The following is a 26,189-nucleotide window of genomic DNA, read 5'->3' on the forward strand; positions in this document are numbered from 1 at the left end:
GGCTTACTGGTGCTCTTCCATGCCGTCCCTAGGAGGGGTGCGTCACTTGAGTGGGTTGAGTCACTGACGTGATCTTCCTGCCTGGGTTGGTTCCCCCCCTTGGGTTGTGCCGTGGTGGAGATCTTTGTGGGCTATACTCGGCCTTGTCTCAGGATGGTAAGTTGGTGGTTGAAGATATCCCTCTAGTGGTGTGGGGGCTGTGCTTTGGCAAAGTGGGTGGGGTTATATCCTGCCTGTTTGGCCCTGTCCGGGGGTCTCATCAGATGGGGCCACAGTGTCTCCTGACCCCTCCTGTCTCAGCCTCCAGTATTTATGCTGCAATAGTTTATGTGTCAGGGGGCTAGGATCAGTCTGTTATATCTGGAGTACTTCTCCTGTCTTATCCGGTGTCCTGTGTGAATTTAAGTATGCTCTCTCTAATTCTCTTTCTCTCTTTCTTTCTCTCTCTCGGAGGACCTGACCCCTAGGACCATGCCCCAGGACTACCTGGCATGATGACTCCTTGCTGTCCCCAGTCCACCTGGCCGTGCTGCTGCTCCAGTTTCAACTGTCCTGCCTGTGGCTATGGCACCCTGACCTGTTCACCGGACGTGCTACCTGTCCCAGACCTGCTGTTTTCAACTCTCTAGAGACAGCTGGAGCAGTAGAGATACTCTCAATGATCGGCTATGAAAAGCCAACTGACATTTACTCCTGAGGTGCTGAATTGTTGCACCCTCGACAACTACTGTGATTATTATTATTTGACCATGCCGGTCATTTATGAACATTTGAACATCTTGGCCATGTTCTGCTATAATCTCCACCCTGCACAGCCAGAAGAGGCCACCCCTCATAGCCTGGTTCCTCTCTAGGTTTCTTCCTAGGTTTTGGCCTTTCTAGGGAGTTTTTCCTAGCCACCGTGCTTCTACACCTGCATTGCTTGCTGTTTGGGGTTTTAGGCTGGGTTTCTGTACAGCACTTTGAGATATCAGCTGATGTAAGAAGGGCTATATAAATAAATTTGATTTGATCAGGTTGTAAATCACAGCCGGCCTGGTACATTGTTGGCTGCCTCCACCCTTTCGGGATGCACTGTTTCAGTTTCAATGACTCAATATTTTGAACAAAAACAGACGACCTAAGGTTGGGGATGTCAATACAATCAAACTAGCATGGGCAATGATTACAAGTCAGTCATAACGTGACTAATAGGCTAGCGCACGTGTGTCAAACACAAGGCCTGGGGGCCGAATAGGACACACAAGCAAGTATAAATGAGTCAACAGTAGAATCATCTACTTTATGAAATTACAGCCTGATAGGGAAAGGGGGATACCTCGTCAGTTGCCCAACTGAATGTATTGAACTGAAATGTGTCTTCCGCATTTAACCCAACCCCTCTGAATCAGATCCGCTCGCGTCGGTAAATCAAACTTCAATTGGGCTGCTTTTGTGTGTGCCGTTTACAGCGCGCAGCCAAGGGARAGTGTGATAGAAAAATTACATATTTACCTGATTTGTTTGATATTAATAGTTAATGATTATATACTTAACTAATAGTAAGACATGTCTGTTCTATTAAATGTCTGTGTGAACTGAGAGAAGCCTAAAAACCTAAAGCTGGTATTCCATAGATAAGATATGGTGGGTGTAACCCGAGATAGGGAGCCTGGGGGAGTAGAACCTATTCCTTATTGTGTCTAATCCTTTTTGCATCTGGGAAACAACACCAGAGGCAGATGACCACAGGATAAACCCAAAGTGACTTATGGTGCCCCCCAATTTGCATGGAAGGGGTGGACCCAGCCATGACTAAGCATCTTTAAAAACTCTGCATTGTTTGTAAAGGTTAGGCTACTCGTGACTGGTCTCATTATTGCAATAATGAATTGATATTAAATAAAGATGATTGTTTGAAGAAATGACAGTCTCTCTCAGTATGAATTTCCAGGACAAAATTGTACAGACACACGCCACAGTCCTAGCTACGCTACTAAAATATAGCAGTCTGGCTTCGGTTTTTAAAGCTTGACAATGATTAACCAAAAAACACCATGCAAAGGAGAAACATGTACACAGCAAAATTTGAGCATTAGCCTTGGCTGGCTACTCAACTTCAATACATTTTGAGTGCACCATACTGCAATGCTGCATTCAACCGCACCGGTGATTCATGCAGTGCAATTTTTTTTAAACATGTTAAGTTTAAATGTTACAACAAACCTATTTGTTATTTGGAGTTATTAAGTACTTTTTGATTCGGGTCGCAGCATATTATGCACATCTGCAAGCATAGCAGCAAAGGCTGGTATAATAGTATCTATTCTTTAGTTTTAATATGTTAAAATGCTACATACAGCATCCTATGTACAAAATTGGACATTATAAAAGGACCATATTTTTTCTAATAAAACAATGGCTAGTTTGGGTCGCAGTTGCATGTTTTTTTTTTGTAAAAACAAATAGGCCATGTCTGGCCCGCAAATTTATTGTGTATTTTTAATATGGCACTGATTGAGGGGGTGGACACCCCTGGGCTAGCGTATCTGTTTACGTAGCTAGCTATATATTTAGCAAGCTAAAAACAAGGAGCCTAACCAAAGATACTTATAACTAAGAATATGTTGATGATGAAGTGAACATGAACTTCCTCATGCAAGATCAATATGTGAAATCTTAATTTAACTCAAATCATGATTGATTATATAAAACTCATTGAAATATTGTAAAGGACGACCATAGGGTTTATTATATTGACATCATCAAGGTTGTATGAAGAATGACATTGATAAAAAGGGAAAATGCTGCATAGTCTTTTCCATTGACTGTGCGTTTTATATGGATTACATCACAAATCCACTTAGGGTGGTTTTGGCGATTTGACTTCTGTTGTCCGGCCAGTGCCCTTGACCTACCTTGAGGGCTTACACCCTGTAGTGTCATCTAACCTCCCTCTTTCTTCCCTGCCTTAATACTTCAAAGGCAGATGAACACCCAAAAGCTCTTTCCTGGAATTTGGCCCAGATAAAACTCAACATCATTTGTATTCTTTATTTTTTTCAAGGAAGGGGAGTGCCAAAAAAAAAGCTAAGTGTCATCGTTTAAAAAAGAGACAATGCAATTTGCAGCAAATGTCCCCTCCCCTCCTCATTGCTCCACGGTCTAATTCGAATTGCCTGCTTCTGACCCTGTCTGGGAAAGTGTGGGAGGAAATGCACACAAATGGGAATGCAATCTTAATAAGCAGCCTTCCAGGTGAATTTCGGCAGATTCATTTCAGCCACTATCGTTGAGGTGTCAGCACTATCCCGTTCCTGAACATTTATGAGAGTAGCAGTAGCAACCATTCGAGGGAAAATGACTTTACCACACAGTTTCTCATAGTGCTCCAATCATTTGCACATATTGATTGAGCCCGGTTTTAGCTACATTTGATGGTTTTGGCGCCTAGCAGTGACAGTTCAGGTCTGCCTTAGATGCATTGGAATTGGTAGTTGGGGTATGCTCATGCACATATCCACCCACAAACAATGGTCCATACTGTATCCATTTCAGGGCTGACATTGGATGGGTAAGCCACCCTGACTCTGAAAATGATGAAGTGGGCCTACTGTTGGGAGAGATACAGGAAGCACAGTATTCCATCTCATATGAGGCGATGGGATCAAATCAAAGCCTTGCAATATGACCCAGAAAAGCTGTAAGTAAAGCGCTATGCGCGCACACACACAAATGTTGGGCAATACTGGCCTGAAAACATGAACCTCCTACGCAATGCACACAGTACGACAAAAATCCCAGAAGCTTTTTTGCTATCAATACTCATTAGATTGGTAGACAGTAATTAAGGGTCACTGACAGTTTGTTTTAATCGTCATCGACATTCTAAATTTGGGCTATAGTCGAAAGATGTGAATTGAACACCCACACCACATGATAAGCAGAGCATTTGTGACTCGTTTCAGGAAGCTAGGTGTATGTCGACTTCACAGGAGAGGCATTTGAACATATTTTTTTATGATCAAAATGCGTTATTTTTGGGCAGAAATGCCTTCTGGAACATGTGAACTTTCATGTACCTTAATAACACACTTGTATGCCATCTGTAAATACATATACTGTACAATTGTTCAATTACAAGCTTAATTGGTTTAGCTACGGAAAAAGGCCCGAACCTTCCCGCTAGCCATGACTGGCTGAGATAATGGATGGGCTGAACATGCTGAGAGATGAGTTCGGATTGGTCTGCCATGTAGCATGCTTCTGTCTATAACGTGAGCAGCTCATTATACATAGGCAATCCTTGCTACCGCAGCATTTTTTAAAGATATAACGTTAGCCATGGAGAACTGCTAAAGTGTTGTTACTGCTCTCAACATTGCTGCCCAGAATTTAGCAGACGCTATCGACAAAGATCAGTGGGAAAAAGTTGTTGGACAACTTTCTGCACACGGTCAGTGTGAACTGGAGTGACTTGACACAACGCGGGCCAAACAAAATGTACAAACAAAAAACAGATTTAAAGTAAAAGGGGTTTCAGTCTGCTGTGAAGTGTTAATCCATATATACAGGTCAGATTCTAGCTACATTTCTAATTTGGTCAGAAAGTCGTTTTCATTGCAAGCTTGCTRGCTCGCTAGATAACTTTACGTGTATGATCTGTGTAGTAATATTATTTGTATCTCATAAAGCGATTTGCATTGTTAGATATAGCCTAATGTTAGCTAGCTAGCTAACATTGAACATAGATGCTTAGCTTTAGCTACCTCCAGATTCATACTACAGCGTCTCATGCACGGTGGCTAGCTATGAAGCTATGACAATCAGTTTGTGTTGCTAGTAGTATGGGTTGGGATTATGGCTCAATGTTTAGCTACCGACATGTCTAAACAAAATACTCCACTTTGTCAGATGATTACATGACCCATCACGTTAGCCAGGTGTGTCTGGGTGTGATTACGGCCATCTATTGTATTTCATGAACATGTCTAGACAATAGCGACCCATCCACTTAGCTAGATGTGGCTGGGGGTTATAGCATTTCCCTCACATGACCCATCAATTTAGATAAGCGTGTCAGGGTGTGCCGGCATGGCCATACTCGTAATTGTATCCGTAAATTGACAGTTGATAGTTTGATCGGAAAAAAACGATAGTGTTTGAATATGTCTAAATAGATGTTGGCAAAATATCTCCCTGCACGTTCTCACTGCAAAGAAGCTGAGGATTAGTAGCAGTGTGCGGAACAGTGGGTGTGTCTGTGTGTCTCCTCAATTTGCAGAGGGCAGCCAAGTTTGCTGTCACTCAGTCAGAATGGGCATTAACATTTCATATTTTTCCCCTACCCTTGCCCCACTTGTTAGATATTATGCACATTGATAGCAAACGTCCTCGCCATGTGATGTATCATAGTAGCAGGCAGCAGCAATCTAAACGATCAGACCGAAAACATGCAAGGAAAAGTGATCGGGAGATATTATGAAGCGAGTGGACAGAGAAATACAGCTTCACTCTTTCCAATCAGAGCAGCAGGATCAACACAAGGCCCACCCTTCTCTTTACAGACAGGCAAACTAGCCAGTTTAGTTATTTAGACCAGACACACACACACACACACACACACACACACACACACACACACACACACACACACACACACACACACACACACACACACACACACACACACACACACACACACACACACACACACACACACACACACACACACACACACACACACACACACACACACACGACTGACTCAAAGAAGGTACAGTATGGTTTAGAAATTGTGACTGAAAAACATGCTTGCTGGAACAATATTTTTTTATCTGGACACTTTCTATTTCTAATATTGCTACTATGCAAATATGCAAGTAACCATTTCACTGTACCGTTTACACCTTCTGTATCCTGTGCATATGACAAATACACATTTAATTGATATAGTGTGTGTTTACCAGAGATGGTAATGTGAAGAACAACATGACCTGCACCAAAGACATAGGCAAAGGACTAGATAAAGTGTATTTTTATCTGGAACTTTACCTTATTGTAGGCTACTACTTTACCACTTTTAGTCTTGAAATCTTTGGTTGTTTGACACGACTCACTCTGTTTAGCACATGGCCTCACATGTGAATCCTTAAAAAGATGGATGGGGCTAAGGGTTAAAGGAAAGGTTCACCCATCTTGAATGTTATATTGTTTTTGTGCATCTCTGCGTGATGTTCTATTGATTTCCTGGGTCATTTCATGTGTATCTGAGTTATTGGTGTTCAAGCAGGCAGAAATCCGTCCGGTATGACGTAGCACTGTGATAAAATCGCTCTCACTACACACTGGAAGTTAATAGGAATACGACTTTTAGATTGCGAAACTGTCTATCATAGATGTCAGATTTCATTTCTGGCCGATGTCATAACTCGGTATGATGTCTTCTCTCGAATGAGCCATTGATCAAATGTTTTCGATATTCCTACCTCGAGAAATGTGTCATTTAACGGAGGGGCTAGCACATTATTCAAATTTGTCTCAGTTCAGTCCAGGGTGCATTGCATGGTTCTGTTGCCAGAAATATTATCGAAAGGAGATAGGAATCATATAAACGCCCCGTCCATGCTGCATCACGCAGTTGCTAAGCTAATCGCCACGCAATCCCTTCTCAAAGTCAGTGTATATGTCGAGAAACAGGCCCATTTTCCTCGGCTATACGATATTCCAAAGCTGTACGATATTACAGATTGCAAGTTAATTATCTCACATCTCAGAAAATGTTTGTAATGTTGTACTTCTCGTTGACGAAATTCCTGCTAATGTTGTTTTTTGGAGCTAGTGCCTAATAGACTCCCATTCACTCCTTGAAAGAGAGCGCTCCTTGTCCCAGAATCGTCCAGAATACACCATGTGGCCCATTGACGTAGCATGGGCAACGTTACCCATCTCCTCAAAAGTATATCTGCCGTTGCAAATGTCAGACACGACTCAGTGGCACATTGATCTGCAGGTTGAACATGRTGAGATTATAGACTCCTAAATTGATAATGTAGCTTGTTGTTTTAGCCGATTTTACAGCTAACTAGCTACTTTACATGCTAATATTGACTTTGGTATTATTTTGTGTAGCTACATTTGCATTGTGGATTTTATAGTTGACTTGAGCGGCAACAGATTTCCACAACAATTGTCCAAGGTACCAACCTTATTATAATGGCAAAATGAAACATTTGTTCACAAGAAATTATATTCTCACATATTAGCATTATTTAACACTGTAAATTAAAGGAATGAGTGGTTTTGAGTGGATGTTTCCTTTAAGAGGGTGTGTACGATGCTGAATAGGTGTTGACAAATAAGAGCTCTACAGTAGCTGTACCAAAAACATTCAAGGGCCATTTTCTCAAAAGTGGAGTTACAAGTTAATCAGCTTTCAAAGCAGAATTACTTTCCCATTGTTCMCCAACTGCAGTGTATGATATACCATTTTGTAGTTCTGAGTCTCTACCTTTATCCAATAAAAAAATAAATAATTGGGCTCTGAATCGAGGCGGCGGGTAATATTTCTGCTTGAAATAATGAAGTAACCTTTATTCTTTTCACYGGAGGTAAGTTTATATAAAATAAGTTGACCGACGAACTGATAAGCCAATTGACAAATAGAAATTCAACCAATGGAGGCATGGCCTAGTTCTCAGGCTTAAAAACCCTACATGTATGCATGGTAATGTATCACTGGAACCATCAGAGCATTTGCAGTAGCTCTTATAGCAAAGGCCCTTGAAAACAAATTAGGCTATGACTTTTTCCACATTTTGTTGTGTTGTGTTAAATTGAGATTTTGTGTCAATGGCCTACACACGATACCCCATAATGTCGAAGTGGAATTGTGTTAATTTTTTTATTAATAAAAAATCAAAAGCTGAAATGTCTTGAGTCAGTAAGTATTCAACCCCTTTGTTATAGCAAGTTTGCTTAACAAGTCACATAATAAGTTGCATGGACTGTGCAATAATAGTGTTTAATAGTGTTTAACAACAAAGCGTTATGTTTGGGCCAAATCCAACACATCACTGAGTACCACGCTTCATATTTTCAATGGTGATGGCTGCATCATGTTGTGGTATGCTAGACTAGGGAGTTTAAACAACAACAACAAAAAACTACAGAATAGAGCTAAGAACACGCAAAATCCTAGAGGAAAATATGGTTCAGTCTGCTTTCCAACAGACACTGGGAGACATTCACCTTTCAGCAGAACAATAACCTAAAACACAAGGCCAAATATACACTGGAATAGCTTACCAAGACGACATTGAAATGTTCCTGATTGGCCTAGTTACAGTAGTCTTAAAAATGGCCTGGAAATCTATGGCAAGACTTGAAAATGGCCGTCTAGCAATGATCAACAACCAACTTGACAGAGCTTGAAGAATTTTGTGCACAAAGAAGAATAATGTGCAACTATTGTACAAGAAAGGTGTGCAAAGCTCTTAGAGACTTACCCAGAAAGACTCACCTGGAATCGCTGCCAAAAGGTGATTCTAACGTGTATTGACTCAGGGAGTGAATACTTATGTAAATGAGATTTCTGTATTTAATTTGCAATAAATGTGCAAACATTTCTAAAAACATGTTCACTTCGTCATTATGGGCTATTGTGTGTAGATGGGTGAGAAACAGCCTGAATTAACAAATGTTTCATGTGTTAACACAATTAAATGTGGAATAAGTCAAATACAATTCTGAAGTTCGCAACAGGATAATTTTCACTCCTACTAATATCTGAGAGTTACAGTGCAATTCAGAACTATGTTTTTTTTTGGCCCCCCAAGGACAGCACTTGTCATCCACAGGCCTTGTACACAAAATAAGACATCTCGTGATGCACTTCAATTTGACACTGCCCATATGTATTTCTGCAGAGCCTTCTTGGGTGATATATTCCATTGGAAGAAGACCGATGCAATGCTTTGGTGTTAAGCTGAGTTACTTGCTAGCCACTGATAGTGTCTTAATAATAGAGTGAGTGGGGTGACTCAGAGCAATGTTGCACTATGCAGCGAGAGAACATGAACAGAAAGTGTGAATCTGCGACAAGACCCACAAGACAGTAAACCACCTTCTGGTATTCTGGTGAGAATAGACAACGCTTTGCACACTGATCTTGTGTATCTCCTGTTGCACAAGGCTTTACATGGCACATGTCAAATGTGGGATGTGGTGAAACGCATTGGTATTAAACTGAGACATACTGTACTTTTGCAATATGCCAGACTTGTTCTGGGTGACCTAAATATTTATGTTTTCTGGGTGACCTAAATATTGACTGGCTTTCATCAAGCTGCCCACTCAAGAAAAAGCTTAAAATTGTAACCAGTGCCTGCAGCCTGGTTCAGGTTATCAGTCAACCTACCAGGTTATTAGCAAACTTAGACATGACATGCCAACAACAAATTCTGAACATACACATCCATGCAAAACTGACCAAATTAAGAAAGACAAGCATTGTAATGTTGAATTCTGTAAAGTGAGTGTGGAAGAGGTGAAACAATTATTTTTGTGTATCAACTATGGCAAGCCACCTTGGTCTGACAACTTGGATGGAAAATTACTGAGGATGATAGTGGACGATATTGCCTCTCCTATTTACCATCTCTTCAATCTAAGCCTACAAGATAGTGTGTGCCCTGAAGCCTAGAGGGAAACAAACATCATTCCGCTAACTTAACATGTGTAAATATTTGTACGAACATAACCAGATTCAAGAACTGCGACATAAACTGAACAAGTTCTACAGACGTGTGACAAACAGAAATAGAATAATGTGTCCCTGAACAAAGGGGGGGGGGGGTCAAAATCAAAAGTAACAGTCAGTATCTGGTGTGGCCACCAGCTGCATTAAGTACTGCAGTGCATCTCCTTCTCATAGACTGCACCACAGAATTTTTCCAGTTCTTGCTGTGAGATGTTACCCCACTCTTCCACCAAGGCCCCTGCAAGTTCCTGGACATTTCTCGGGGGAATGGCCCTATCCCTCAACCTCTGATCCAACAAGTCTCAGACGTGCTCAATGGGATTGAGATCCGGGCTCTTCGCTGGCATGGCAGAACATTGACATTCCGTGTCTGCAGGAAATCTCACACAGAACGAGCAGTATGGCTGGTGGCATTGGCATGCTGGAGGGTCATGTCAGGAAGGGTACCACATGAGGAAGGAGGATGCCTTCCCTGCAGCGCACAGCGGTGAGAATGCCTGCAATGTCAACAAGCTCAGTCCGATGATGCTGTGACAAACCGCCCCAGACCATGACGGACCCTCCACCTCCAAAATCGATCCCGCTCCAGAGTACAGGCCTCGGTGTAACGCTCATTCCTTCGACGATAAACGCGAATCCGACCATCACCCCTGGTGAGACAATACCGCGACTTGTCAGTGAAGAGCACTTTTTGCCAGTCCTGTCTGCTCCCAGCAGGTGGGTTTGTGCCCATAGGCGACGTTGTTGCCAGTGATGTCTGGTGAGGACCTGCCTTACAATAGGCCTACAAGACCTCAGTCCAGCTTCTCTTAGCCTGTTGCGGACAGTCTGAGCACTGATGGAAGGATTGTGCGTTCCTGGTGAACACGGGCATTGTTGTTGCCATCCTGTACCTGTCCTGCAGGTGGGATGTTCGGATGTACCGATCCTGTGCAGGTGTTGTTACATGTGGTCTGCCACTGCGAGGACGATCAGCTGTCCGTCCTGTCTCCCTGTAGCGCTGTCTTAGGCGTCTGACAGTACGGACATTGCAATATATTGCCCTGGCCACATCTGCAGTCCTCATGCCTCCTTGCAGCATGCCTAAGGCACATTCATGCAGATGAGCAGGGACCCTGGGCATCTTTCTTTTGGTGTTTTTCAGTCAGTAGAAAGGCCTCATTAGTGTCCTTATTTTTCATAACTGTGACCTTAATTGCCTACCGTCTGTAAGCTGTTAGTGTCTTAACAACTGTTCCACAGGTGCATGTTCATTAATTGTTTATGGTTCATTGAACAAGCATGGGAAACAGTGTTTAAACCCTTTACAATGAGGATCTGTGAAGTTATTTGGATTTTTACGAAATATCTTTGAAAGACAGGGTCCTGAAAAAGGGACGTTTGTTTTTTTGCTGAGTTTATTTGTGAGAGGTATTGACATGTTGAATGCACCGAGCTGTTTGTTTAAACTACTAGCACACAGCTCAGACACCCATGCATACCCCACAAGACATGCCACCAGAGGTCTCTTCACAGTCCCCCAGAACAGACTATGGGAGGCGCACAATACTACATAGAGCCATGACATGGAAAAATCTGATGTAAAAAAACATACAAATTTGACTTGGGCAGTACACCGTATACCGGGGTATTTGGAAATAGTCATGGGATGGTTTTTCAAAATCGTCAATATTGTTGAAGCTATTTAAATGAAGTTTTTCTATACATTTTCATATTTGTAGCTATTGTTTAAGTAAATAACTGCAGTCAAAGTTAGGAGATGAAGCAGACTGTGTTCCTTATTTCACCGGTCACATTATTTTACATTATGAAGACAGAATAGCTGAGCCAGTCACGTGTTTGTTTGTAAATAGCACAATGGGAGAAAGCGGGAGCAGGCGAGTCCAGCTGTGTATTGACAGGGGTTGCGTTTTATATTGAAAGGCAACAGTGTTTTTTTGCTTCAATAGAGTGATCAGGGACGTGCAACTATCGTTTTCCTTCACAGAAAATACATTTATGCAACACATTCGGTAGAAAATAGCTTCATTTCCATCCGATGACAGAAGTGCAACGCTTTTCGGCTGGGAGCTACAAGTAAATGTGCTTACAACGAGAAAGCAAGGTCCTTTTAGTAGTGGCCTGAGGGCACACAATGTGTGGTGAAATCTATTGTGAAATGTATTTTAWWGTATTTAAAATTGTATAACTGGCTTAATTATGCTGGAACCCAGGAAGAGTAGCTGCTACTGCTAATAATAAATAAAATACAATCAGCCTTCAGAAAGTATTCACACTCGTAGACTTTTTCCACATTTTGTTGTGTTACATCGTGAATTTAAAAATGATTCAATTGAGATGTTGTGTCACCGGCCTACACACAATACCCCGTAATGTCAAAGTGGAATTATGTTTTTAGAAATTAAAATTAAAAGCTGAAATGTCTTGCACCAATAAGTATTCAACCCCTTTGTTATGGCAATCCTAAACAAGTTTAGGAGTAAACATGTGCTTAACAAGTCACATAATAAGTTGCATGGACTCACTCCGTGTGCAATATTTAACATGATTTTTGAATGACTACCTCACCTCTGTACCCCACACCAACAGATAATTGTAACGTCCCTCAGTCGAGCAGTGAATTTCAAACACAAATTCAACCACAAAGACCAGGGAAGTTTTCCAATGCCTCACAAAGAAGGACACCTATTGGTAGATGGGAACATTTTTTAATAGCAGGCATTGAATATCCCTTTGAGCATTGTGAAGTTATTTATTACAATTTGGACGGTGTATCAATGCACCCAGTCACTACAAAATACAGGCGTCCTTCCTAACTCAGTTGTCGAAGAGGAAGGAAACCGCTTAGGGATTTTACCATGAAGCCAAAGGTGACTTTAAAACAGTTACAGAGTTTATTGGCTATGATAGGAGAAAACGGAGGAACAATGTATTTACTTCACAATAATAACCTAAATGACAGAGTGAAAATTAGGAAGGCTGTACAGAATGCAAATATTCCAAAATATGCATCCTGTTTGCAATAAGGCAAAAAAAAAGTGATAAATATAGAGATTTATTTTTTAATACAAATGTTAGAATTTTTCTTCCAATTTAACATTACATTATTTTGTGTAGATTGTAGACAAAAATGACAAATCCATTTGAATCCCAATTTGTAACAACAAAATGTGGAAAAAGTCAAGGGGTGTGAATACTTTCTGAAGGCACTTTATCTTTACCAGATTAGTTTTCAACCAAGAAAGCTCTAAAAACATAGCTAGTGCTATTTATTAAAGCTACAGTTTTAACGTCTTAGTTCCAGTTAATCACTGTCTGTGGGATTCCTCCAGTTGCACACTCCCCGAGGACTGCTCTCCCTTGAAGCTCAGACTTCTGTTTAATGAATGAGTTAGCGTAATGGTGGTGGGGAGTAGGACAACGTATGTATTACATAACCTCGTCTGACTCACTCGGCTTAGTGGGCTCGGCTCACACAGGTGACAGAGAGCCAGCAGGACCACTGTGAGGTAACAGGAACACCAACGTCACAGCTAAGGATAAGGTCACGGTAAGGTTATTATAACCTACATATTCCTGCTAATAATCTAATATTCTGAATAACTGATAAAAAAAGAAATTCTGCCGATATTTACACGTCTACTTTATAAGTGTGTGAGTGAGAAGGAAAACTCATCCAATTTTGCCATGAATGTCAATCCCTTGGGCATCATACTGTATAAGTAACAACACACTGTACAAGTAAAGTCATGATCAAATAACAAAGGCAAACTAAATCTGAGTGTCATCTTCCCCAAACCTGCTCTGTTTCCTAACAGAGGCAACCAATTTGAGGTATATTCTATATCCCAACATGGCCAAATGTACAGTAAAACTCCAGAGAGATGATGACAGACTAGGCTGCTGCCCTTTTTTCTAACATTCATCTCTTGTCTGTGGTTAGGCTGGTGCGTCCAAGGCCATTTAACGGCACATTTTCTCCTTAATGTTGCGGATGGAGCGCTCTGTTTGACCCACCAACCTCCAACCAATCAAAACGGCTCATCCGTCATCATCACTGAAGGCTTAGGAGACTGCTCTCTCTCTGTCTGCTTCAGAGCTGCCCCCCCCCTCACACATTCACAGAGTCACAGCTAGCAGCCCGCAGATACTGTAGCAGCACACAATGGAAATAATACACTGCAGTCTAATAGGAGAACACCGGATGGAACTCCACTACCAAGGCTTTCATTAGTCACCACTGACTAAGGGCGTTTTCACACATAGTTCTGAGCTATAGTTTGAAACAGTGTTCGAATATTTGTTACATAGAATTTTTTCTAATTTGGTCCGGTTGGTTTCACATTGCCAAATGTCGAACAAAGTAAAATACCTAAACAATACCACGCGTTCATGCAAGCCATTTGTTTATTGGAGGAAAATGCTCACATTAAATCCATCTATGATTAGCAAGAAGCATAACTTGTGTCCCAAACTTCATATTACTTTCGCGTTGGTCTTCAAAAAACATGCGGGAGGAATAGCTGATCTAACTGCGAAGTGAATAGTCTATATTCAGTAGCCTATACCCCCGGTATAGCCCCCGTCTCCCCTAATCTTACTACTGCTCTTCCCTGCAGTCCCTAGGAGGGGTGCGTCACTTGAGTGGGTTGAGTCACAGACGTGATATTCCTGTCCGGTTTGYGCCCGTTCGGTGGAGGAGATCTTCGTGGGCTATACTCAGCCTTGTCTCAGGGTAGTAAGTTAGTGGTCTGTTGATATCCCTTTAGTGGTGTGGGGGCTGTGCTTTGACAAAATGGGTGTGGTTATATCCTGCCTGGTTGGCCCTGTTCGGGGGTATCGTCAGACAGTGGCCCCCTGACCCACCCGTCTCAGTCTCCAGTATCTATGCTGCAATAGTCTTTGTGCCGGGGGGCTAGGGTCAGTCTGTTATATCTGGTGTAATTCTTCTGTCTTATCTGGTGTCCTGTGTGAATTTAAGTATGCTCCCTCTAATTCTCTCTCTCCCTCCCAGAGGACCTGAGCCCTTGGATCATGCCTCAGGACTACCTGGCCTAATGACTCCTGGCTGTCCCCAGTCCGCCTGGTCGTGCTGCTGCTCCAGTTTCAACTGTTCTGCCTGTGGCTAGGGAACCGTGACCTGTTCACCGGACCTGCTGTTTTCGTCTCTCTACCTCTGAATGCTTGGCTATGAAAAGCCAACTAACCTGAGGTACTGACCTGTTGCACCCTCTACAACCACTGTGATTATTATTTGACCCTGCTGGTCATCTATGAACGTTTGAACATCTTGAAGAACAATCTGGCCTTAAATGGCCATGTACTCTTATAATCTCCACTTGGCACAACCAGAAGAGGACTGGCCACCCCTCAGAGCCTGGATCCTCTCTAGGTTTCTTCCATGGTTCATGCCTTTTTATGGAGTTTTTCCTAGCCACCGTGCTTCTACATCTGCATTGCTTGCTGTTTGGGGTTTTAGGCTGGGTTTCTGTATAGCACTTTGTGACATCTGCTGATGTAAAAAGGGCTTTGAAGATACATTTGATTGATTGATTAATTTGATGAGGTTATAAAAGCACTGCTACTCACAGAATGTTTCAGAGATATCAAGCCATCGTACTGCATGCATTTTATCAAATGCTGCACGCCTCTGGTTCTTTTCCGGTGTTTGGTCAGGACTGCGTTCTCACCTGGAGCGAACTGCATCATGGTACTAATAGGATCAGACCGAGACCACCCTTTTATTAGCAAACCACAGTGCGTTGTTTAGTGCACTCTCTAGTGCGGATAGAGTGTTCACACCAGTCCAAACGAACCGAACTAAGGAGGAACACGTGCCAGAGTTTGTAAAAAACGATCCAAACCAATTTGGTGTGAAATTAAATTCTTTGTTTTTCCTATTTTTCCTGCATACATTTCCTACCCTGCGTGTGTGGTATTACAATGTTACAGCCCACATAATTGTTTTGTGTCAATTGTGCGATACAGTCGACAAAGGAGAGACTGAGCAGGTTCACAAGGCATACAGTATTAAGGCATCCCCCCAGAGTGACAGATTGCAACAAGTTCCATATCTGCTCATATTCTCATCAGATTGTCCAAGAAACCTCCAAGGTRACTAGCTAGCTAGCTTGTAATCCTAAAAGTGTAGCCACCCCTATTAATAGATGTATGTAACAATTGTTAGTGTAGTAACAGTAACTTTACGCTAGTTAGATCATTTTTGGGGTTAATATAGAAATGGCTGGTGATGTCATTGAGATCAAGAAATACAATTAAGCTGTCCTCGATATTCAGATGAGTTTCAAAGGAAGATAACAATATAATGAAAATGTTGCCACTGCTGCTGAAAATAAAAATCATCGGGAGAAAAAACCATCTACATTTGATATAGCCACAGGAAGTAGTTTGGGGGTAAGGGTGCTGCAATTTTGGTGGATGCAACAAAATTWAAAAAATTGCCCTCGCTGAAGACATCTATCGGTCTGCTAATACAGGACAAGTAAAGGTCCAGCGCACTACTTTTTTTTTTTAACTGTATTGGATTGTTTACCAGAATTTGTAACTTGCGTCTGATAATTATCTGTACAAAACAGTTAACCCGTTTCGTGAAATATAAAAATACTTGTGTGATATTTATTCCAGTATCTTGAAATACCTTGCAAATGCAACTTATTTCTATGTGAATAATGAATTGACAATTTCAGTTCTTTTCCATTTTAGTAGACACTCTTATCCAGAGCAACTTACTTTAGTGAGTGCATACATTTTCATACTTTTTGTACTGGTCCCCCGTGGGAATCGAACCCACAACCCTAACATTGCAAGCACCATGCTCTACCAACTGAGCCACATCATCACTTGATGTCTCAATGTACTCAATTACTGTATTATACAATTACAACTATTAAATCTTGAAAGATACTGTTCTTAATTATACAACTACCTTTTTGCCAAAGCGGAGATGCTTAAAAAATGTTTTTGCCTGCGCTACAGACGTCTATATCGGCCCGCTAATACTCGTAAAGACCCAGTGCACTACTTTTGTGAGAATTTTTAACACATTTTTTATTAAAATTCATTTTTTATTCAGATCTTTCAGGGGGTACAGCAGCACCCTCAGTACCCCTACTTCCCGCGGCTATGCAAGCCGATATTTCTTCCCAGTAGTGAGGGAGTGTTGGTCATCCATGGCCTGGGGTGAGGCTAATTAGCCTACATCCCCACCGAGCCACGCCATGCCAGGGTCATTTATCGCCATGTGGGCTCACTCGAGCTTCCCAAATCACCTGGCTCGGCAACTACACAACGGCACAACAGGGTTTCCATTGACACACGGTCTTACTAGCCAAGTACTCTATACGGACAGGCTTCCATCCATCTGACAAGGCTGGTTAGTCTGGCTGCTCTGGGTCTGACTTCTGATTGGGTGGTACTGTCTTGATAGCTTGTCTTGGTTTTGGAATGATTTCTCATTCATAAACTATGATTTCTAGGCCTAAGGTGCTGGCACTGGCTGGTGAGGAGAGACCGGGCAAAGTGAATGGAGCGGAGACGAGGAGGGGAAAGAAGAACATTAATCCGAGCGACTGCTCTTCTTTATGGTTCTAGCGAAGGCAGAGCAGCTTGGGCTTCGATCGTTTGAACTCGCCACCATATGTCCTATGCCCTTGGAGACCGCCTCAGTCCTACAATTGGGCAGCCAGAGACGCAGAGAGATAGAGATGGAAAGGCAGAATGGCCTGAGGAGGAAATTCTAATGCTACACGACTCAAAACAGGAAGCGATAAAATCAACAGGTTTATGTTCCAAGAGATCTGGAGGCTGTGGACTGTGTTTAGAATGGCTTTCAGAAATGTAAACTTCTCTCCTGAAGTACTACCAGTACTCACACTCTGTATAACAAATCATATTTAATTCAGGGGCTATTGAAAAGGTTATGTGAGGATGTTACAAGATAAACTTTCCTTTAACATAAAAGAGAACTGAATTAAATGGATACGATCAGTTTGACACCTCACCTAACAGACCACAGACGGAGTTCAAAATCAGCAGAGCGAAGTAGTTTGAATGAAATGTCCTAGGCACAACTAAGGGTCAAGGTTCAAAGGGTACAAACAAAGAAAGGTCAAGGCGCTCTGCGAAGAGATTAGTTGTACTTTATAGGTGCTCTGATACCATCTATATCTCTGCCAAGACTCCAGAGTCAACCAGTTTGATGAAGCCAAGATTTTGTTTCTGTTTCTATTCATTGCCTCCATAGAAGTGACAGCTGGCAGCCACCGCAGCAATATAGTTGCCATTTTTATGAAGTCCTTACAATATTTGGTCCTCGTGGAGAACGTGTTAGCTTTGTAATAATAGCAGTCACCAAATTTAGAACACAGTACTTTAACGAGCTCCCGAGTGGCACAGCAGTCTAAGGCACTGCATCGCAGTGCTAGAGTCATCACTACAGACCCTGGTTTGATCCCGGGCTGTATCATAACCGGCCGTGATCGGGAGTCCCATAGGGTGGTGCACAATTGGCCCAGCGTTGTCTGGGTTAGGGGAGGGTTTAGCTGGGGTAGGCTGTCCTTGTAAAATAAGAATTTGTTCTTAACTGACTTGCCTAGTTAAATATAGTGTGTGATTGCGGTCTGCAATTCAAGGCATTCCTGCAAGTGGGCATGCCTAGGGCTGATCTCTGACCTGCCACACACACCTAGCTCCAGTGACTCTGAAAAAATCAGGTGGATGAATTGTTGGATTGATAAGAGACAGTGGACAAAGAGAATTGTCCCTGCTTATACACTGACTACACCGCTCGCGGTGCGTGTGTGAGCGTTGCAAAATAAATTTAGAAATCTATGTTATTCAATTATTGCACCCACACTGCTCACGCGTGTCTGCTAAGGGCTAAAATAGACATCATTCCTATTTCTGACGCAGATCGCGCTGTAAGTCCTGCCTCTTCAATCTCCTAATTGGTTTATAGAAGCAGGTACCCACGTGCCATCTCCTCATTGGTTATACCCACGTGGGTGATTGAAAGACGAACTGTGTTGCCGGTTGTCATGGTAATAGTATGAAAGTTTAGATGCCAATCACCATATAAGTTCAACGATGAAAAAGCCTGGAAGGAGGAGAGATGACTAGATACGATTCGGTTGATCGTTTTTATGTGTGGATTAATTGTCGGAGTAGAGGACCTTGTGCATTTCAGGTGAAATAACAACCTAATGTTCACATCCCAGGACAAATTAGCTAGCAACAGCAAGCTAGCTAAATAGGACAAATAAGTTAGCAAGTGCAAGCTAACTAGCTAAATTGCCATAAATGTTTAATGCTTTTCGACCTGTCCCCAAATTAATGTCATTGGTTCAGAGTTTGTTTTGATATTTTAACCTGCGTGTCGTGATCGCGTTTGGTGTGGGGGGACAAAATAAATGTATGCATGATGGCGCACGCGCGCAGCCGGTTTGGGTTCTGCGCGCAGCCGGTTTGGGTTCTGTGTTAGTCTCATACCTACACCTCTGAGGAAAAGGCTGTATTGAAATCAAATGTCTCTCATTCCCTCAGTTATACAAACACAAAAGTGTCAAGTGGAATGCAGGTAACTGCCAAGACCGAAGCATTCAACAGGCATGTGACGTCCTTGAAATCGAGTGCTGGTGATAATTCCATTGAGTCAGGTTCATGTGTGGTGCTATGAGATTGCTTTCTGTCAGACCTATTGAACTGAAGAAAGACCAGCACAGGGAAGTGTTCCTGCTCACCAATGTACATACGCGATGGCCTTGACTGACCTTCAGTAGAGTAATGGAATCCTGTACGGCACCCACAGAGTGTAGGCAGTGGGAAAACCAGTTCTATCCCAGTTAAGTAACCCCTTCAACAGAAGAACCTTACCATGACAGTACTAGCAATTCCCGTTGAGTACGGTAAATGGACATTAGTGTTGATGTGATACCAAACAACAGAGCTCTCCTAAGTAACTATGACCCAAGACATACAAACTCGTCCTTTTGTTACTTTGTTGAACATTATTCCAAGTATAATTTTTCACCCTTCCCTTGGTCATATGCCTACTAACATGCTGTTGATGTTCGACTTTGCCTGACACGAGTTTGGGGTTGGTGGTTTGCTGGAAGGGTTGTGGCACAGGTCACGCCACCCCACGAAGGCCGAACTGCCACCACGGTGCCAGCAGCAGACGATGGAAACTAGGTCATTGGCAGTCAACCTGAGTGACACCAAAAACAAGTCCTAGTCTAGGACTCAAGGCTAATCTACAGTGCCTTCAGAAAGTATTCATACACCTTGACTTATTCCACATTTTGTTGTGTTACAGCCTGAATTCAAAATGGATGAAATATGTTTGTTTTTTTAACCACCCATAATGAAAAAGTGAAAACATGTTTTTAGTTGTTTGTTTTTTTAATGTATTGAAAGTTAAATACAGAAATATCAAATGTACATAAATATTCACACCCCTGAGTCAATACATGTTACAATCACATTTGGCAGCGATTACAGCCGTGAGCCTTTCTGGGTAAGTCTAAGAGCTTTGCACACCTGGATTGTACAATATTTGCACATTATTATTTTAACATTATTCAAGCTCTGTCAAGTTGGTTGTTGGTCATTGCTAGACAGCCATTTTACAGTCTTGCCATAGATGTTCAAGCCATGTTAAGTCAAAATTGTAACTAGGCCACTCAAGAACATTCAATGTCTTCTTGGTAAGCAACTCCAGTGTATATTTGGCCTTGTGTTTCAGGTTATTGTCTTGCTGAAAGGTGAATTTGTATCCCAGTGTCTTTCTGGGAGAATTTTGCCTGTGCTTAGCGCTATTCCATTTATTTGTATCCTGAAGAAAAACTCCCTAGGCCCTGCCGATGACAAGCATACCCATAATATGATGCAGCCACCACCATGCTTAACAATATGAAAAGTGGTACTCAGTGATTTGTTGTGTTGGATTTGCCCCAAGCATAACGCTTTGTATTCAAGACATAAAGCTTTTTGCAGTTTTACTTTAGTACCTTATTGCAAACAAGATGCATGTTTTGGAATATTTGTATTCTGTACTGGCTTTCTTCTTTTCACTCTGCCATTTAGGTTAGTATTGTGGAGTAACTACAATGTTGTTGATCCATCCTCAGTTCGCATATCACAGCAATTCATCTCTGTAACTGTTTTAAAGTCACCATTGGCCTCATGGTGAAATCTCTGAGCGGTTTCCTTCCTCTCTGGCAACTGAGTTAGGAAGGATGCCTGTATCTTTGTAGTTTTGGAAAACCTCCCTGGTCTTCGTGGTTGGATCTGTGTTTGAAATTCACTGCTCGACTGAGGGACCTTACAGATAATTGTATGTGGGGTACAGAGATGAGGAAGTATTCAAAAGTCAATGTTAAACATGATTATTGCACACAGAGAGAGCTCATTCAACTTATTACGTGACTTGTTTAGCAAACTTTTACTCCTGAACTTATTTAGGCTTGCCATAACAAAAGGGGTTGAATACTTATTGACTTAACACATCTTAGCTTTTCATTTTTAATAATTACTTTAAAAAAAATGTAAACAACATTATGGGGTATTGCCAGTTACACAACAAAATGTGGAAAAAGTCAAGGSGTGTGAATACTTTCTGAAGGCACTGTACATCAAATCAGATTTCAACCAATGAAGTTCTCTATCATACTTTTGGACACAACAAGAACAGGGGGTTTGTAACTATTTTAGGCTGCCCATACTGAAGTTTGATTATACACTTGGACGATTCAAAAGGCACCTTCTGCCCACAACAGAAATGGAAACAGTGCTATTACTTTTCTGGCCATTTCAGTTTCCATAGCAACTGTACACCTATCATGTTCTATATCAAGTAAAACCTTTACAAAAAGGGTATCATTTTGTTCTTTGTGAACAAGGAAGACAAAGAACTGTTCAGAACAAAGAATCCTTATGCCAAGAACAAAGAGAGGTAGGAAAATTGAAACTGACTGTTTGCTTGTATCCTCACTCTTCCTTTGACAGAAGTACAGGATATGCAGTCCCTCCATGATTTTGCAGGATTTTTTTTATACATTTGCGGGCAAAAATGCCAGATTTTGCTCCAGCAATTCTGACATTTTGCATGGCAATATACAATAATTTTGTYCAATTTGTGGCAAAAATGCAGTGATGAGGGAAAAAGTTTGTGGATGTTTGGCTTGATTGAACCACATTATGTGGTAAATGTGTGATTGGTTGAAATTGCGAGCCCTCTTTTTGTACTGCAGTGATTGGTCAGTTTTATACTATAATATTGCAATGATTTCACAGCTAATAGTGTGGTGAATGTTGAAATTTGCAAGCCCTTGCATAATATGTGGGGAATTRTTTTGCCAAAAAAATGCCATCGCAGAATCCTGGAGGGACTGGCTAGGTGAAGATGTTTGACCTCATTTTCACTTTCTCTCAATTTCATGATCTTTTTTGTGCATCCTGTATCCTGAACAAAGCTAGCGACCAGAGCAGAGAGACGAAGGTTCACGCCTCCGATGCCGGGAAGATGATATGGCCCCATCACCATTGGCCTATCATTGCAATACACATGCAACACATCTCAGGGCCAGAATGATTCAGCCAAAATGTGTTTAAGTGATCCATTATGTAATGTTCTACTACAGAAGCTTAGAGACCCGGTTAATRTTTTTTTTAATGTTTGTTGGAGTAGGGAAAAAGTGGACCAAAAGAGTGTACTAGCACACAATGTATAGCTAAAGGATGAAATTATCCTCAGTAATACAGTCACACACAAAATCATGGACACATTCAAAACACACAGCCTGTGGTGAATGCACAGTGCACACCAGATGTATGTAAGGGGTGGGTGGAACATGATGTTGTGGCTGTAAATAACAAGCATGCGAAATGGCCCTCAACCCCCCTTCTGAGTGTTCTTCAGAGTCCCCATTAAGCTGAGCCCTCACAAGTCAGTCAGAGCCTCCTCAGAACGATTACATAAATGCTGGGGAAGGGTGTTTTGGGGACACTGCTGTTAAGTGTTCATCGAAAGCCGAGGGGAGAGATACAGGACAGCTACAGTTGCATACTGTATTCAGCCCATCCAGTCTGTTTACCACAGCCAGATTAGTCCGAAGGCACTCAAAACAAGGGGCTTAGGGAAATGGGGTAAATATGAGTTTACACAGCAAGGAGGTCCCGAAGTCCAATTTTTAAAAGAATGGTTAGGGCCTCCCAAGAGGAGCAGCATCGCAGTGCTAGAGGCGTCACTACAGATCTCGGTTCGATCTCCGTCTGTATCACAACTGGCCGTGATCGTGAGTCCCATAGGGAAGTGCACAATTGGCCCAGCGTCGTCCGGTTTAGGGGAGAGTTTGGCCGGGGGGTCTTTACTTGGCTCATTGCGCTCTAGCGACTCCTTGTGGTGGGCCGGGACGCCTGCAGGCTGACSACGTCCTCAGTCGAACAGTGTTTCCTCCGACACATTGGTGCGACTGGCTTCCGGGTTAAGCGGGTGGGCGTTAAGAAACGCTGTTTGGCGGGTCATATTTCGGGGGATTCGTGACTCGACTTTTGCCTCCTGAGCCCATTGGGKAATTGAAGCGATGAGACAAGATCGAAATTGGGGAGAAAAAGGGGGGTAAAATACAGAAAATATWTAATAACTAAACGGGTAGAATTAGAAGAGCATCCTTTTTTCATGATTTGAAAAGTTACCACTGTTTGCAAATCCTGAAAAGGAAGTAGTCCTCGATTTTGAACAAAATAGCATGTTAAGTATGTCAGAGATTTCCTTTGATATTTTGAGAAGTGACCAGAAACTAGCTTAGCTTTGCAGAAACATGAGCTAATTCCAATATGTGGCACCATAACAGATAAAGACAAGGGCCGAAAGGGGAAATGCGACTACTGAAGAAAGAGACAGGGACAATATAGCATCTTGGAATAACAGGAAAATATTGCCTAAACAACGGTGTATTTATTAATACAGCAGCAGTCTGGTAGAAGGCACTTCAAACTGGATCACAAATATCCCAGTAGTTTATTACTGTGTGTCAGTTGGAGAGACACTGCATTTGTCTTGTTACTGTGTGTGGTGTGTGTCACCAGCAGAGCCTGGCAAATAGTTCAGATGTTTCTTATAGATACAATTGCTTGAAGAAAACATACATTGACCTCTATTATTTCTGACAAGTGTTATCTTAGATGTTATGATAGGCGTATAGAAAATACAACGCAAGAGCCCTCTGCGTGCAATGATCTCAAATACATGCACCGACACATTTCTCAAGATGATTATTTATTTTATGTAATTAAAAGTCAACCCTGTTACGTGAACTGTACTGTTTTTTTTGGGGGGGGGACCAAGGGTCATAGTGTTGATGAAGAAAGAAGCCTGGGTTCGGGATTTTGGCAACTTTGTCTACTTCCCCAGAGCCAGGTGAACTCCTGGATGCCATTTTTATGTACACCCACCCACCCACACACACAGTATGTGCCCCTCTTGATGATTACACAGAAGCAATGTCTGGAACTAGACAATACTATGGGAACAGCTTTCACTTGCCATTTAGAAGCAAAGTTTGCATGTCAGCAGTAGTATTATTGACATCTTAAGTAGTCTATAAAGCAATTCCTCAATATCATTCAAACAATTGCATTAATGGGGTAAGCTACTTAAATATCATGCATGCATTAACACCATGTATTTACCCTGAATGCAACTATACATCACTGCTGATAAATTATATATAACCTACCTCCATGATTCGGTGCAGGTCCAATCACGATWCCTTTCGCGTCCACTTTCGGTGAATTCTGGCCGTACGTGCCATCGTCCTTGGTTAGAATTTGCTTTGGATTGCCTTTGGAGTCAAGTACGGTGGCATTGACCGTAGCAGTAACATGGTCTTCCTTGCTGATGGTTTTGTCGGCACGGATCGACAGTATACACCTGGGCAGAACGAGCACCAACAAGACGAGAGGGAGATAGCTGCATGGCGTTGCTGCGGTCCACCTCTTGGGCATCTTTGGAATGTCTTACTGTAATGTCCCCTTTACATCCAAGCTGTTACTCAGGGAATTGAACCACTCCAACGATTTTCCCCCAAATAAACTGATGGGGGCTCGGCGTCTTCCCTGCGGCGTCCCGTCATAAAAACATGCTCTGCTCTTCACATCGTTTTCTTATTCCAATACATGTTGCCTACGTTGCCTTTGGAACGAACAAAAACCCGCACATTAGAACTGTAGAATGAAAAGCTGAAATAATAATTGAATCAAATCAAATGGCTTTAGAGAGGTGTAGGCTATATAGTTAAGATGTTATGGGTTGCCTATTTGCTGTAAATGGCTTAATCTTACAACACAAGCCGTGTAACCTTTTATCGCATGACAGCCTAAGGAGAGCCCATTATTTGAAAATAATAAGCTCTATATCAATGTCAACTATAATGCGCATTTATATCGTTCGATTATTTAGTAGGCTATCCCGAATATATCCCAAATACAAAGCCTAGACATTAAAATGAGATACACTTCTTATTTTAGGAATAGCCTTATTTTCAATAGTGCCAATGTCTTTCTAAAGACAATTATTTGTTTTTACAGATGTGCATTATTGCCACAAGTGAACAGCTGTCATTACTGCTTTGTGTTCACAATAGCGTACCAATGATAGCGATAGCGAGCTACCCTTGATCGTAGCCATTAATGTACGCATTTCGCATTAATTCGCACCTCTGAAAGCCATGGTGCGCAACCTACCTTCTCCATTTCGTCGAACCAAAACGATATTGATACAAAACCTCTTGCTTTGCTTTATTAAATCGAATCCACTCTCTCGTCTTTTTCTTCTGGCTCTTCTGGTTACACAGCGCAAGCGCGACGTGAGCATACACAAAGCTCGCGCACATAGAAGGGGGCGAGAGCCGTGGGTGTACTATCACGACAGTATACAAGCGTTCGTTATCTAAAGAGTCGCCCACCTGTAACCTTAAATCAGCCTTACATCACCTGTCGACATTAATTAATAAAATACAGAGCCTAGGCCTACTGATATATCGTTTTGGTTCCACAGTGTCCCCCATATACAATTGTAAGAACATATACACTCGTAGAAAAAAAAGGGTTCCTGAAAGGGCCCATAGGGGCACGTGCCCCCTCATATTTATCCTGTTTATATTTTTGAGTTGACTGGACCAGGCACAGAGCTTGTAGTAGTAGTACTAGCCACTCACCTTCCTTTCAATCGTTTTACCCAGATTTTAGCAGAGATGCAACTAATAATATTTTGTTTTGTTAATAAAAAAATAACCACCAGTCAGGAGGATACAGATAGCTCAAGATGTATGCTTAGATATGCCGAAAAATACTTGGTTTAAATGTAWYMTGGCACCTCATGATATCATGATATGTGTGTATTAATTATGATGCCTGATATGTGCCTGTATTG

General features: G+C 41.9%; 1 protein-coding gene across 6 annotated transcripts in view; it reads right to left on the bottom strand.

Moving 5' to 3' along the window:
* LOC111967570 (E3 ubiquitin-protein ligase RNF130) overlaps positions 1-25,637 on the bottom strand; it is a 65,757-nt gene extending 40,120 nt beyond the window's left edge. For 2 of the 6 annotated variants that reach the window (XM_023992686.2, XM_023992690.2), the window contains exons 1-2: positions 25,502-25,637; positions 24,496-24,941 (exon numbers count right to left, since the gene is read on the bottom strand). In XM_023992686.2, coding sequence (XP_023848454.1) covers positions 24,496-24,763 — 268 coding nt within the window. In that variant the 5' untranslated portion in view covers positions 24,764-24,941; positions 25,502-25,637. Of the gene's footprint in view, positions 1-24,495; positions 24,951-25,501 lie in introns of all 6 variants that reach the window. The other 4 variants (XM_023992688.2, XM_023992683.2, XM_023992684.2 and 1 more) reach the window with 3 other exon arrangements.
* Between the last annotated feature and the right edge of the window lie 552 nt (positions 25,638-26,189).

The sequence above is a fragment of the Salvelinus sp. IW2-2015 genome, linkage group LG8, assembly GCF_002910315.2.
Source record: "Salvelinus sp. IW2-2015 linkage group LG8, ASM291031v2, whole genome shotgun sequence".
NCBI classification, from domain to species: domain Eukaryota; kingdom Metazoa; phylum Chordata; class Actinopteri; order Salmoniformes; family Salmonidae; genus Salvelinus; species Salvelinus sp. IW2-2015.